This window comes from Erpetoichthys calabaricus, chromosome 7 (assembly GCF_900747795.2).
Source record: "Erpetoichthys calabaricus chromosome 7, fErpCal1.3, whole genome shotgun sequence".
Lineage (NCBI taxonomy): Eukaryota > Metazoa > Chordata > Cladistia > Polypteriformes > Polypteridae > Erpetoichthys > Erpetoichthys calabaricus.
The window spans coordinates 134,615,468-134,632,149 of NC_041400.2; the positions used below are offsets into that span (position 1 = coordinate 134,615,468).

The window sequence follows — 16,682 nt, forward strand, 5'->3', positions numbered from 1 at the left end:
AAAAGGAAATATCAGAATATTACAAATGGACCTTCTGCAGATAATAACTAATGGGCTACAACCTTCAGATGGTCTGCAGCAAATAAAGTAAATTAAGCCTTGCAAGTTGCAGCAAACAATTTGCTCAGGTGTCCCAACTTCTGTTGATTACTTAAAACCCCTTAAAGCAGAGTTGGAACAGACTGTGTTACTACACCATTGCATTTCAGCTCATTAAATCTGGAGTGTTCTAAAACTCTTCACCTTTAGTGTACTCTCATGGACGAGATCTCCCCCATTTATTTTTTTTTTTTACAGCTGCCGTACTAGTCTTTTTTCGGTTGTTGGCATTTTAGGACAATGAACTGAACTTATTTTAATTTTGCTCTTGAATTAACAGGTTGTCTCAGTACAGCCATCTTCAATGTTGGTAATGACGCCTAATGCATACGCTTGACGTCATTTCTCTTAGTGTGTCTATAAAAAGGGTGTGCTGTGTGTTGGACGACATAACTGGTAATTGCCAGCATTACCAAGAAGCCAAATGTCACACACAGCATGACCCAGAAGTCTCCTTCCTATGCTACAATAAAGGAATGGTGGGTTGAGCTGGACCACCTCACGACAATGTTAGACACATTTAAGCATCACATATCAGTTGTATATTAATTAAAATAAAGTGCATTCTGTGTACAAAAACAAGTTCATCCTAGGATTGTGTGTTAATCTCAACATGGGTGCAGCCAATTGCACAAATTACATTAGGAAAATCAGCAATTGCTGCAGATTACCTTTTGATCTTAACCTGCTCTCACTGACCATAAGAAAATTGGATATATCTGGGTAGCATCTTAATTATGCCATTCCATACAGATGACAGGACAGCAAGTTCATGCTGAAAAGCACACGTCGCCAAATCCCCTACAGTTAACACCACCTGGAACAAGGATCACAGGATTTCAGCTTGATGGTCTCTGTAATGAAGGCTCCAGTTCAGTACACGACTCCAAGAGGCGCTAGTTTAATGAAAGAGCCTGCTCTTGTTATCGTTTTAAAGCAAAGTGTTTCCAGCTAACTTAAGGATCTTCTGAGATGTGCACAGAATAGCAAAGTGTTAAGGAGGGGAATCCTGTGCTTCTCACTTGCACACGGGTCCTAATCTGAGATCCTGAGTTGGTTTGCCATGTGGTGGATGCGGCGATGCGCTGTATCAGCACTTGCTCCTAACCTCTCTTCCATCCCAATCCATTCTTTTCCTACTTTGGTAATCGGCAGTCCGAGTCCATGTGTTCCCACAGTCAGTAAGTGATACAGCTAAGACAGGAGAAGTAGCCAAAACATGGAAGGCTACTGCCAGAATGTCACAAACGACATCTGGTAGCAGCACTGAGACTACGTCCCATCCTGATGTGTACAAATTGAATGTCATCTCGCTTAATCTTGTCAAACCAAAAAAGACATTAGAACAGCGTTTCCCAAACTCGGTCCTGGGGACCCAATGTGGCTGCAGGTTTCTGTTGCAACCAGATTCACAATCAGTGCCATAATAATCGATAACAACTGATCTCATTTCACTAGCTGGTCTTTTTTACTCTTCTTTTATTCTGCATTCAGAAAAACACAACAGTATGTTTTTTTTAACATTTATAAGACATTTAGAAATATCTTTTTTTCTAAAGCTATAAATGCTTAACTCTCTTTTGTTGTTTTCCTATTATTGTCCCCTTTACCTATTAAGTTCCCTTCTTTTATCCCTAATAGTGACAATTAACAAGTATAGCAGACACCCAGGATGATGAAAGCTGCAACGACTTCAGTGTCAGACCTGCTAATTAGTAAATAATCAATTCAATAACCAGAACACCTGGAAAAGCAGAATGAAATTTAGGTTGAGGGCGGCACGGTGGCGCAGTGGGTAGCGCTGCTGCCTCGCAGTTGGGAGATCTGGGGACCTGGGTTCGCTTCCCGGGTCCTCCCTGCGTGGAGTTTGCATGTTCTCCCCGTGTCTGCGTGGGTTTCCTCCGGGCGCTCCGGTTTCCTCCCACAGTCCAAAGACATGCAGGTTAGGTGGATTGGCGATTCTAAATTGGCCCTAGTGTGTGCTTGGTGTGTGGGTGTGTTTGTGTGTGTCCTGCGGTGGGTTGGCACCCTGCCCAGGATTGGTTCCCTGCCTTGTGCCCTGTGTTGGCTGGGATTGGCTCCAGCAGACCCCCGTGACCCTGTGCTCGGATTCAGCGGGTTGGTAAATGGATGGATGGATGGAATTTAGGTTGAAATACTGTTAACGACTTAAAAAAAAAAAAATATTCTCCACATAACTGCTCATTACATTTTAATAAAAATCTACCACACTTAGTTTTAGTAATTTCTACATTGACTCCAAAACACAGAAACTGGGAGATAAAGACTCACTTAATTAGCCCAGGAGTCCAATGAAAAACAGAAGTTGGTTGGAACAAAAACCTGCAGCCACAGTGGGTCCCAAAGACTGAGTTTGGGAACCACTGCATTAGAATGATAGCTGTAGTAACCAACCCTACCCCAGTTTACTTGTGCACACTCTGCAAATGTCTCCATTCTCAATCCAGGCTCTGCCCCTGTGAAATGGAAAATTGCTTGTGCAGTGTGGAAGACGGTTAACCCGCCTATCGTTTGCAGGTTCCCAAGTGTCGATGGACACACAATGCTCACAGAACCTACACATTATTCAGTAGTGTTGAGCGGCAAAATTCATCAAAGCGTTTTTCACGATGAATATGCTGTGTTCACTTGTTTGTGGAATATTTTTCTGGAAATTCAGCATGGTGCTAGTTTAAAGATTTTTTCCAGGTTTTTCAAGGCCAGCACGACTTCACAGAACTTTCACACATGCCTAGTTGTCTAACTTTTCCCCGAGCCCTCGGAGGCACTTAAAACTCAAAATTAGTTCAGTTCCTCCTTCCTCTTTGACTTCAGTGCAGGTTGCAGAGTTCAGAAAATTTCCCAAACATTTGTGATTTTGTAAAGTGAATTCAACGGAGTTCGTTCAACACTATTACTCAGTTTTAGTTGAATACATTGTAAAATGGAGAGCCCACTCAGGTGCAGATAAAAAGGCAGCATTAGTAACGCAGGTCAGAGTGCTGGTGTGACTGACAAACACTAAACATCGGAAGACAAATTTTTGGCAGCACACATTTGGCTTTGTGAACAATGAAAATAACTTCATACCGCAAGAATACAAAAAAAGAAAACTGGTGGCCAGTTGGGACTTTTACTTGAAATATCTGACCCCAAGGGGTATGTGAAAACTAACAACAAAATGTCAGTCATTTTCCAACCCGCTATATCCTAACACAGGGTCATGGGAACAAATCCCAGGCAGAGCACACACAGAAGGGACAATTTAAGATCACCAATACACCTAACCTGCATGTCTCTGGACTGTGGGAGGAAACCTTCGCAGATATGAGGAGAACATGCAAACTCCACGCAGGGAGGATCCGGGAAGCGAACCCAGGTCTCCTAACTGCGAGGCAGCAGCGCTGCCATTGTGCCACCCTACTTGAAAAGTAGGCTCCTCAATTGTTGCAATTTTTTTTAGTTGTGGTATTTATTGCCATTGCTCACGGAAAGTCTACTTATACGACTGCACATTTGTGTTATCAAACACGTTAAACGAATCTCCCCGGGCACCGCTCTTCAGATTCTTCCTTTTACAGCAAAGTGTCTTTATATTATTGTTTACTACTGAAGGCCATTTTGGTTTTAATAAATAGGTTTCCCTTTTGACCTTGCCTAATATTTGGGTGCTGCGTGTATTCAAACCGAATGGTTTTGTACACAATGGACAGCGAGTTGGCTTCACTCAGTTACTTTACAACTTCAGAAACAACTACACTGTAGAGTGGGCCACATTCAAACTACTCAGGGATATGAATTCAAATTTACCTTTTTGTATTACGGTTATTTTTGCTCTGCAATTAATATACTGGACATTAATTTTCACTCATTTACTTAAAAGTCCCATAACAATATAATACTTGTTTTTGTTTGTGTTTGAGATAAACAAATAAACTGTAGTAAGAGGCTTCACAAATTTAAGCTCAATAAAAATTGTTTGCAATTGTGGAGTACAGTAGTGGCTACCACTTTGAACTCCAAGCCTCGAGATTGTGGATTTAAATCCTGCTACTGACACTGTGGGACCATAAGCAGGTCACTTCATGTGCCTGAACGGTTAAAGGTGTCAGCCAAATAAGTACATGTTATCAAAATACCTGGGACTGAAATGAAGACAACTGAAGTTTATGGAAACCCACTTACCAAAAAGCACTAGTAGTTCTTCATCAAAAACAAAAGTGCAGTTTTGTGTTTCCAACTAAACATAACTTAAGAAATGACCAATGGGGAAAAAAATAATTCACCCACCCCTTAACGTGAGAACATATACAGTGGCAAGAAAACATATGCAAACCTATTAGAACTGTATAGATTTGTCATAAAATACTGGTCTGGTTTTCATCTAAGTTACACTACTGAACAAACTCAGGCTGGTTTAACTGTCCTTCTACATTCAGAACACATAATTTAGAGTGTAGTTTGGATAAAGAATGAACCTCAGGGCTGACAGCTTCAAGAAAAGCTAACTGGAGTCAGGAGTTGACAAACCTGGAGTCCAACCAATCACACGAGATGGGAGGTGTGGTTTAGACCTACTCTGACCAATAAATAAGACTTGGAACATTTTGAGTTTGCTATGCACAATAAGCACCTGCTGATGTGAAGCATGCGTTTCAGAAAAAAGAAAAAAAAAATCCACAATCACAAATTGTTATTTTGCATAAAGCTGTTACAAAGTCATTTCAAAGAGTTTAGATATTCTTCTGTCCACGGTTAGACAAACTGTGGCTGCTCTCCCAAGAAGTGCACACCCAGCCCAGAAGCCCTTGAGCAAGACCCTTAACCTGTAATTGCTCCGGGGCGCTGTACAATGGCTGACCCTGCACTCTGACCCCAAGGGGTATGCGAAAACTAACAAATTCCTAATACAAGAAATTGTATAAGGCGAAATAAAGAGCAAAAAAAAACAAAACATGCAAAACATTGCACAGCATGACGTCCATGGAAGGATAGCAAGGAGGAAGCTGCTACTCACCTGAAATTTGCTAAAGACCACCACCACACATCACAGGGCTTTTGGGAAAATATTTGGTGGACTGATGAACCTAAGGCACAATTGTCTGGGAAAAATACACAACGATATGTACGGTGTCTAAAGGGCCCATCATCCCAATGGTAAAGTGAGGTGGAGGGAGCATCAGGATTTCGGGCTACTTTGCTGACCTGGGGCCTGGACTACTTTTGGAGTGGTCCAGTCAGAGCCTACACTTTAGCCTAACAGAGATGCTGTGGAATGACCTCAGGAAAGCGGTTTACACCTGACATTCTGTTCTGTACAGAAAAATAGTTGAAACGTTTTCATGAAAACTGTGCAGGTCTGATCTGCAGCTACCAGAAGTGCTTATGTGAGATTATTGCCACCAAAAGTCTGCCCAGTTATTAAGTCCAAGGGTTCACTTACTTTTTCCATGGCACACTATGAGTGTTGGGTGGGTGTATTCAATGAACACGATTATAATTTTGTATTATTAGCATAAGCATGTTGTGTTTGTCTAGACTTGGGACTTACAAGAGGACCATTTAAGCCTAGGGTTAGTACACTTTATCTTGCCACTGTATTCGTTATTAATAAAACAAACTACTTTGATGATCATGCCTGAACTTCTGTGTAACAACTTTTTTTAAGGCATCTTTAAAATAAATAACCCCCCCCAAAAGAAAAGAAAATAGAAGTACTCGCAATAAAAGGGTGGGGGGGCAATCTAAGATTTCCAGAGCTTTATTTCTGGATCTGTACACCAAGTATTAAAGTACAACAGAAAGTACAAAATAATAGTCAAAAAAAAAAATTCAGTGTTTATGTACAAATATTAAAAACAATAAAGATTTCCTCTTGAACATCGGTTGCTAAAATGCTGTCTTTTGATTGTCTATAAGTCAAGCTATTAATTAAAATAATTTTCATAAGCACAATAAATGAACTTTTTTTTTTTTTTTTTTTTTTACAACTTACTGTTACTTAGGAGCTCCTCATTCTTGATCTTAAAGAAATAAGCCATACAAATCATTACACTGCTTACGAAACATTTTTATAATAAAGATTTCTTTAAAATATCATCATTTTTATAACAGATTTAAGGGGAGAACTTTAAAATATACACATACATCCCAATAAGATGATTTTGATTAGTTTACATTCCGATTTCTTCTATACTGTCCTGTAAAGGCTTTGGATAAATAAATAAGTACTGTGTTGCTAGCATTCACTAAAGCTGTGACTTTAGAAACTTATGGACCACAGCAAACACAAGAGGAAATAATTGCACAAACTGACCCAGTTGTACCCCACTTTAGTATTTATCAACCAACATTATTATACATCCTTCAACAAATGATGGGAAAATGTAATTAGGATAGTGTATAAAAAAAATAAAGCGGTCTGTGTCAAGAATTAATGGTATTGCTGTATAAAAAGCACCAAACGTCGACTTGTTCTGCCAATAGGTTTCCTGTATGTAACTAAAGATTAAAAATGGTGCAGTCCTGTCACTAAGAGTGTCACGTGAAGCATTTAAGAGATTCATAGTTATTTACTAAGGGATGTTAAGGTTCCCCATATTTTTCTTTCTTCATTTTATCCGTTCCTCTTAGTGTTTAAAAGTAGCCTTCTAAGAAGTTATTTAGAAAAAGCGGATTTACTTCAAACATTTTGCAAAACAAAATATTGCAGAGATATGACACATTTTTGCAGTCAAACTTTTAAAAACCTCCTAAAGTTCATTGCTTGACAAATTAAATACAAATAAAGCAAATGATCCATATACCAAAAACAGTGTTGTCGATTCAGAGACAATGTAAAAAGTGTTGGATTTTTGAACACATTTAAAAGAATGCCTGTAACTAAGATTTTGTGGGGGAATCTAACAGCATTGCCAATGGACTAGAATGCTAACCTAACAGAAGTCACACTTGCACATAAACCGATGCATCAGACATTAGTTGCCAAATATTTCACTTCGTACTGAACTGTTCAAAATTAAATTCTATATCATTAAGTTCTTTACAGGAAAAATATATATAAATCTTTAAAGCCAATGCCAACATTATAAGAGCTAAATACATATGTAAAGCCATTTTAGTGGTACACTTTGTGAAATTTACAGCTTGCATGCACAGAAATGCTGCTCGTATACAACAGCAGATGGTCAAACAATAGACAAGAGAAAATATGATTAACTTAAGAAGGTAAATACCTATACATATTTACAAATTATTGCCTTAATATAACAAGAAATTAAAATGAAATCTTTGTCTTTAACACAAATTCACAAGTTTAAGAGGTCAAACAAGATCGACTTTTAAAGACTACTCCAACATTTAGAAATTCAGTAACCTTCTAATCTCTGCATCAGGCCTGACAAAAAGTTTTACAATGTCCCTTGAAGCAATGCCTTTTCAGAGGATTTAGCAAGTTGACATTCAAAATCAGTAGCCCTGAAATAATTTTTTCTAACATACTTCAGATTTATTCTAATGCATAGATAAAATTAAGTAAACACTAGTACTGCATTAACACCTGACGATGGGAATGGTCACATGAGCTTTAGGTAAAGGCATTCTCAGTCATGAGTAAATGAGACAGAACAGCAACCAATAAACTGAAAATTAATTACTAATGTGCATGTCATTTTCCTGATGCAAATGAATTCACCAAATAGTTGTAATTTAGGAATTTCACACAAGGCAAAACTTGCACAAAACACTGCAACAATGAGCCAGCAATGAAGGAAATGACATAATACTGGCGAAGCCATGGCTACCCGTTAAGTGTTCTTGCGCATTTATGTCCTTTTTGACATTAAAAACATTTTAACAATATTTATTCACCATGACAAGCCTACTGAACCCAATGTGTACATGCACACCGCTTAACATACAAACAGTACTCAAGTCAGTCAAAATAGATTTTCCTCATACTTATCAAATTAAAAATTAAATGTGCCTATTAGCAAATAAAGTTCATTTTTACATTACTGAAAAAGCGTTAAAAAAATACATAGAATAATAAAGGTCAACATGTGATGAAATCTGTACAGTTCATGTTGTTATTTCAAATAAATACCCACCCTAGATAATCACTATAGACACATTCAGATATACAGAATTGTAATCACTGCATTACTCAAAGAAAGAATGCTTACTTCAACAGATGAGGTTCACTTACAGCCTCAGATAATTCACTTTGTTTAAATTGTGCCAGACAATTTGAACTAAGTTCTGTAATAGGGGTTAACTGTGCCAAAATGGACAAAATTTTACCTTAAATACTCGTAATTCCACCCTTTTAAACAATATGAACTGCAGTTTCACCAAGTGTGATATAAAAAAAATAAAAATTGTAAGAAGTGTCAATCTTTTTTTTTCTTCTTCTTCTGTTTCAACTATCCTCTGCTTCAAAAATCTCCATCAGGGACACAAGACTATATTACAGTCGATCATGTTGCTGGATCTGGATTTTTTTTTTTTTTTAACAAAAAGAATACAGTGACACTATTCAATTTCTGGCCAATTATCCAAGGTGTTAAAAAAACAAAACAAAAAAAAAAAACAAAACAGCAGCAAAGTTCCACTTTTGGTGTACAGCAGCCACAACACCTAGCTGCAAGGACAGATGATTTTTCCACTTTTCAGCTGCAGTTCAGACGCCTGCTACCACAATCAAATGACTCCTCCGTAAACTGAAGTGCTCCTTTTAATGTACAGAAGGCGCCTTTAAAGGAAAGTCTTAGCACTAATGTGCATGTGTTCAAATAGGAAAGACCGGACCCCCATTTATAGAAAATGCTACATTAGCCAGGGTCTGGTCGTGGTACCTGTAAACACTGATATTCCAAAGTACCCATATAAAATGAACAAGCTGTTATGGCAGCTATGGTAAATGGTTCAAAACCTTATCATTGGTTTAGCAATGTGGCCATACGTCATTGCAAGGCTCAAACAACACTCCCCCCCAACCCCCCAAACAAAAAAAAAAAAAAAGCAGAGCTCACACCACAATATTCAGTTTAAATTCATACTTCAGTATATGATCAATGTATGACACTTCCACATTTAAGACTGAAAAATAAATGGCTATATTAATTCTTGAGAAATCAAGATTTAGTTCTGTATGATAAAAGACATCACTGATGTCATAGTAAAAAAGGTTCAAACTTCCAGTGAATGAGTGTGTGTGTGTATATATTATATATATATATATATATATAATTATATATAATATATATTATATTATATATTATATATATATACACACACACACATATACACACTTGACAGTTTTCCATCAAGTTTAATGGTAATGTGCCACTGCTAGTCACTCTGACTGAAGAGCTGCATGTTGATGTAGTGTATGAGAGTTCATGAATCCATTCGAATCATTTGACGACAAGCTTGCAAAGTCTGCCACTGATACTGCCATCTTGGCACTTGTTATATGATGTGTATGGTTTTCAAAATCCACACCAATGTTATTTACAGAGACGTCATTTATGAATGGTTCAGAAATGCCAATTTTTAATCTCTTTGCAGGCCTTTCACAGTCTTCACTGCACATATTAATTTGGTTCAAATCTGAATGGTAGAATCCAGCATCAAGTAAATTCAAGCAGTCTGCATCTCCATTGGTAGTATAATTAAGAGGCTCCTCATTTACAATAGGCACGTGATTCAGTTGTCCTCTGTGTAAGCTGTCCAGCGCTGGAAAATTGTAGGTATCCAGATCTGCTGAATTACAAACAGTTGCTACACTGTTGGTGAGAGCTGCAATACCAGAGGGAAAAAACAAATAAAAAAGGGAACATGTTAAAAAATAGCATATTTTTGTAAGAAATACATTTACAATATAAATTGCTCCAATCTACAGTACATCACCAATGATATTAAATACAAAAGAAGGACATTTCAGCTATGCAGCAAACTAAGATTCAACTGGTTAAAGTATTTATACAAATTAATAATTAAGCCATGTGTATGACTAACGTCTTTTCTGCTTTAACAAATGAACTAGCTATTAAACTTACACTTCAAGTCTAAACTGGTAATTATTCTAAAATTTGGAAACTGAATTAGGAGCTTATTTCAAAGATGTCAGTTCTCCTCTTTATTACAAGTTTGCAATTACATTAACAAAGACATTCCTTTTCAAAAAGCTGAAAGTATACACCGAAAAAATACAAAACATACATCAGACCAGACCCACGTTTTCAAACAGATTTACTCTCCAAGGGAGTCTAAATGTAAATGCCAACAAAATTAGTTATAGCAATAGAAATTTGAAAGAAAATCTGTGGAGAAATTATAAATGGATGCAGTTGTAATGTATGCAACTTAAAGATTCCAGACTGGGAACATTCCTGTTTTCTGCTCAGACTGCTCTTGCTTAGCACATACAAGAGACCACTAAAAATCACTAATATGCATAAACAACCTGAACATTCTATTGATACACTAAAAACTAACATTATTTATAATACAAAACTTGTACTGTACAACAAAAAGTGTAAGAGTGTTAAAATCAAATGTTTTTCCTTTTAATCTACAACTTTGAACACTGTGTAAAGGGGATGCTGAAAATGAAGTTTAAATTGCATTTACCTGTTAGATCACTCGCAGTTATTGAATTTAGAATGCTGAGTTGTTGTTCAGGAATAGGCTCTATTCTTCCACTACTTGAGCACACAGAAGATGAACCATCTACCCCTAAACCCTCAGCTTCATCAACAAGGCGATCCATAAGATCCCTGTAAAAGAAATTCAATTATTAATCAAAGATTCGTTAAATCATTTCATGAAGTGTGGCAACAAACCTTAAAGACTGGTGATTTTTACTTAACATGAACAATATGCTATTTTGTTGTACAACATGATATACAATAGTGCTTAATATATATGGCACTGAATAAAAAAATAATCCTGTTTTAATTATCAATTGCACAAACTGAAAATACTCTAAGTTTTACCTATAAAATATATAAAACCTTTCCAATTGTAAACATTAAGTGCATTTTTGGAACATTTGCAACACATCTGACGGATTACAGTAAAAGCACCATTGCATGCTATTTGTCACATTTAATGGTTTTTTGGTTTGTTACAAAATTCTAAATGTCATCTGCAATCCATTGTGCTAATGTGAACTAAAAGACTACACTTTCATTAATCCTTTTCCCAAACCCAGGAAATGCACACTATCATATTTAGCTGCACTACAATTGAGCATTGCCATAACAATGGATAAAAAACATAAAACTAATTCAACTACGGCCTACTTACGTCACACCAGGGTAGCTGCTGTACTTTTTCTTTCCAAATCTATTTTGTTGGACAAAGTAGTCAAATCGCTCTGATTTTTTCCACACATAATAAAATGCCACACATTCTGCAACAGTCCTTGTCTTGACCTAAAAATAATCAAATTTATAAAGAACAATTTTTGTCCTGCGGGTTTATGATCTGAAGTTAATTTTCAAAACAAAACTATCTAAAAAAAAATTATTCCTTTCTTAGCTGATGCAAACTATTAGTACACATCACTTTTGTCTTTAAAGTATAATTGCAGTGCCAGAAATAGTTGCCTCTTTTAGTGTTGTTTACCCTGGAAAAATGAGCCAAAAATGTTGAAGTTTTTCAACAAAACAAAGTTCTTACATGTAACAGAAACCTGTTAATACCAAAATGTCAATAAATACAGTAGGAGAGGTATATCTAGTGTTCAGTGCTGTACATGCACAGCCCAACGTCACAATCATGAAAGTACAAGCGTCTTTCTTTGCAACCTTTTCTTAAAATATTTCTTCCGTTTCTTGCACGCGAGGGTAGAATGCCAGTGCCTGATCAGCACGATAGACATGCCCATTGTGTTACTGTTGACTACTACATCACATGGCTCAGTGACTTCCACATTTCTCTGGACATGAATATTGACAGTTTCTGTATTATGGAAAGTGCTTAGTGAGTTAACAACTTTCTCATCCTTACACTTGATCACAATCACTTGGCGCTCCTATGGCGCAAATATTAAGTTACATACAGACAGTCAAATATTGAATCATAGACATGGTTTTCTAGCAGATGCCTACAGAAGCAAAGAAAGTCGACTATTCTTGCATTTGTATAAATCATGATGTATGCTGACTGTGCATTGTAATATAATACACCTTAGAATACAAAGTACACAGCTAGTGTCAATTTGAAGCATGTTATGAACTTCCGCACTGTGCTACGTACAGGTAGCTTGTTCCATCCACAAAGTTTCCTCACGTCAAACTGATGCCAGCAGTGTACCTCGTATACGGACAGTTTTGCATCCCTCAGACACTTTGATGCTAACAACATACATTGTACTCCAAGTTGTGTGAAAACATATTCAAGGTGGCACATTGTGGAGTTTTATTTAAAAGATTTGGGCACCACTAAAAGACAGGTTTTTTTAATTATTAGGCATTATTTATTACGTGGTAAATTAGTTTTCCGATTTGTTTAACTGCAGTTTAAGTCACTGTTAAAGATATAATACATTTTTCTTGATCTCAAGTTTTAAAAAAAGTCTCCAGAAATCGCTTTGGTATAAATTAAGTCAAAAGAACTTAACTTTAGACATTTTTAGATTTTTATGGTATACTGCTACCATTCAAAAGTTTGTAAATATAATGATACTGTATATTATTTTACTTCTATTGCTCATTTCTACACTACAGAAGACCCTCCAAATCAACCACAACCCTAGCCTCTATGTTCTCAAAATATTCAGTTAGTGTGATATTGGTAGAGATTTTTTCCAATCCTTTACTATACAGCAATTGTTTTATTTTTGCTTTTTCTAAAATTACAGAACCAATGCAAAGTATATCAATGAAGTGTATAATGTTTGCTTTGTTAGCAAATGTAAGTATGCACTGTGTACAAGAGTAGCTACAAACAAGTTTAACAGGAGCCAGGGAACACATGTACTACTGAGACATAAATGAAAGCCTCTTTAAGAGTATGTTTTCATAACTACCATTAACTAATGCTATGATTGTGATTATTTTTAATGGAATTTAGTGTTACGGAAGGAAAAAGGGTGTCAATCTTAGGACTTAGAAAAGAGTATGTTGTTTTCCTTTTATTAAATTAATAGTGAAAATGTTTTTGAATTGCATGGGTTTGGCTTACGAGGGAGTTTCAAGAATGCATTTTGCTCATGAAGGGAGGAATAATTTTATTAAAATTTATATGAACATGGAATCGTCAATATTATCGGAAAAAAATCACAGTCCATCCCTACTATGATGCCAAGCTTATGAAAATAAGATTAGATTTAAATGGTTGTATGCTCCAACATTAAATGTAGTATTTATCTACATACTATCTACATACATACTCAACATTCAAGTTAAGCTGAATCACACAAGAATTAGACTTCAAAGATGGTTGCAAACATGAAAGTTCAATTCGAGTTAGCCAAGACTGAAAGTTAAAAAGACCCTGTAAATTGCATGGTAGCAAAACAGTCTCTTTACTCCAAACTTGGAAAACATTTTTGTATCTATTAACATTTTAATCATAGGATTTCAACTGCAAAAGGCTCTTTAGATGCCAATTATTTCCATAATTAAAACTTCTGTAAGATAGAGACTTGCTCAAGGATTGTATGAGTGAGGGGTGAAGTTTATGATTTATAGTCTAATTCCTCCGTCACAATTTCATGCTAATTTTCTCTTTTGGTCTCACCTTATGTTTTTGGATGAGGTGAAAATTTTTATCATATATCTGAAGTGCATGTTCAAAGTTTCTGCATTCTTCTTCTGTCCAAGGGACCATTTCATCTGTCCGAAAGGAGGGCAAAAATAAAAAGGGCCACATACATTAATATATGTTCTTTGATTAAATGTAGCAACTATTTTAAAATTTAGAGATCTGTAAACTACTCACCTTTCATTGATCTACCATTGCTATGGTACCTTTCAAGTGCTTCATGAACATTGTAGTTACTCTTCATTAACTCATATAAAGCCTAAAATACAAAAAAAAATAATGATTACATTTTTAAAAGGCAAGTCTGATCTCGCAAACCGATCATAAGGTGTTTTTACTTTAAAAATTTCCAAAATAGACATAATGCAGACAATATAAATGAGAAACAATCAAAAAAATGCAAGTTTCATTATTAATTTCACAGCTCCTGGAAACTTGGTGCACATCCCAAGCTATCTATGTGAAACTTACACTTTGTTCATGTTCACAGTTTTTTAAGGGTACTCAAGTTTGCCTCACACATCACAGAGATAAACATGTAAATGGCAAATCTAAATTGGCCCAGTGTGAATGTGAACTGTACAAGAATTTTTTAAGCATTAGATTTTCAAAATGTGTCCCAGTACTGTACAAACACTTCTAAATACTTCTACTTCAAGTCCAAGGTTCAAACAAGCAATCATAACCTCCTTTGTCTTCCTTTCTGCCTTTTAAAATACAGCTTTCTCCTTATATCATCCTTTTATATTTCAAGTTACTTGCTTTTACTTTATCTGCGCTTGGGAAAGCAGATCATAACCTAGTTCTGCTTCAGCCTCACTACAAACCAAGAGTGAGGGAGCTACCTACAACCACACGCTCATTCAGGAAGTGGTCCCCTGAGGCAGAGCAGGCTCTGAGAGACTGCTTTGGAACTACGGACTGGGATATCCTGCAGGGATCTTATAGTGAGAACATTGAGGAGGTTGTTGACTGCACTACTGACTACATCAACTTCTGTATGGACATTGTAGTTCCAGTAAGAACGGTACACTGCTATGCTAACAACAAGCCATGAATTACAAGTGAAATTAAGGGCCTTTTGAACCAGAAGAAAAGGGTTTTTAAAGGTGGTGATCAGCATGAGCTTAAGCGCGTGCAGAAGGAACTCCGAGTACAGCTCAGGGCGGCGAAGGAGCAGTACAGGAGAAAGCTGGAGCAGAAGTTGCAGAATAACAGCATGAAGTGTGGGATGGGATGAAGATCATCACTGGTTGCAGCTCAAAGTGGGGTGCCACCATCGAGAGAGATGTGGAGAGAGCAAACCAGATGAACTTTTTTTTTTTTTTTTTTTTAACAGGTTTGACCACCCTAACCCACTCTCACCTCGGAGTACTGCACCCTCCACCCATACTCCTACTGATACCAGCATAGGAGAGAGTTTACCCCAATCCACAATTACAGCAGCCCAGGTAAGCAAAGAGCTGAGGAGACTTTGTGCCAGCAAAGCAGTGGGTCCAGATGGAGTATCGCCACGACTGCTGAAGGCCTGTGCGTTGGAGCTGGGGAGTCCTCTACAGTGCATCTTCAACCTGAGCCTGCAACAGGGGAGAGTCCCGAGGTTTTGGAAAACATCTTGCATCACCCCAGTCCCAAAGGTATCACGTCCTACTGAGCTGAATGACTTCCGGCCTGTCACTGACGTCACATGTGATGAAGACCATGGAGTGGATGCTGCTTCACCACCAGAGGCCACGGGTCTGCCACGCCCTTGACCCTCTTCAGTTCGCATACCAGGAGAAGGTGGGAGCGGAGGATGCAATCATCTATATGCTACACCAATCCCTCTCCCACCTGGACAGAGGCAGTGGTGCTGTAAGAATTATGTTTCTGGACTTCTCTAGCGCCTTCAACACCATCCAACCTCTGCTCCTTAGGGACAAGCTGACTGAGATGGGAGTAGATTCATACCTGGTGGCATGGATCATGGACTATCTTAAAGACAGACCTCAGTTTGTGCGTCTCAGGAACTGCAGGTCTGACATTGTGGTCAGCAACACAAGAGCGCCGCAGGGGACTGTACTCCTCTGGTCCTGTTCAGCCTATATACATCGGACTTTCAATACAACTCTGAGTCCTGCCACGTGCAAAAGTTCGCTGACGACACTGCTATCATGGGCTGCATCTGGAGTGGGCAGGAGGAGGAGTATAGGAACCTAATCAAGGACTTTATTAAATGGTGCAACTCAAACCACCTACACCTGAACACCAGCAAAACCAAGGAGCTGGTGGTGGATTTTAGGAGGACCAGGCCCTTCATGGACCCCGTGATCATCAGAGGTGACTGTGTGCAGAGGGTGCAGACCTATAAATACCTGGGAGTGCAGATGGATGATAAATTGGACTGGACTGCCAATACTGATGCTCTGTGTAAGAAAGGACAGAGCCAACTATACTTCCTTAGAAGGCCGGTGTCCTTCAACATCTGCAAAACAGATGTTCTATTAGATGGTTGTGGCGAACGCCCTCTTCTATGCGGTGGTGTGCTGGGGAGGCAGCATAAAGAAGAGGGATTCCTCACGCCTGGACAAACTGGTGAGGAAGGCAGGCTCTATTGTAGGCATGGAGCTGGACATCTGTGGCAGAGCGACGGGCGTTGAGCAGGCTCCTGTCAATCATGGAGAATCCACTGCATCCACTAAACAGTATCATCTCCAGACAGAGGAGAAGCTTCGGCGACAGACTGCTGTCACTTTCCTGCTCCACTGATAAGACTGAGGAGATTGTTGCTCCCCCACACAATGCGACACTTCAATACCACCCGGGGG

The 16,682-nt window shown here is 37.9% G+C and overlaps 1 protein-coding gene across 1 annotated transcript in view; it reads right to left on the reverse strand.

The window, feature by feature from the left end:
• Nucleotides 1-5,844: 5,844 nt before the first annotated feature.
• mier3a (mesoderm induction early response 1, family member 3 a) overlaps nucleotides 5,845-16,682 on the reverse strand; it is a 57,750-nt gene continuing 46,912 nt past the window's right edge. Inside the window, exons 9-13 of the mRNA XM_028805421.2 lie at nucleotides 14,053-14,134; nucleotides 13,852-13,946; nucleotides 11,413-11,540; nucleotides 10,735-10,880; nucleotides 5,845-9,900 (exon numbers count right to left, since the gene is read on the reverse strand). Coding sequence (XP_028661254.1) covers nucleotides 9,455-9,900; nucleotides 10,735-10,880; nucleotides 11,413-11,540; nucleotides 13,852-13,946; nucleotides 14,053-14,134 — 897 coding nt within the window. The 3' untranslated portion in view covers nucleotides 5,845-9,454. The remainder of the gene's footprint in view (nucleotides 9,901-10,734; nucleotides 10,881-11,412; nucleotides 11,541-13,851; nucleotides 13,947-14,052; nucleotides 14,135-16,682) is intronic.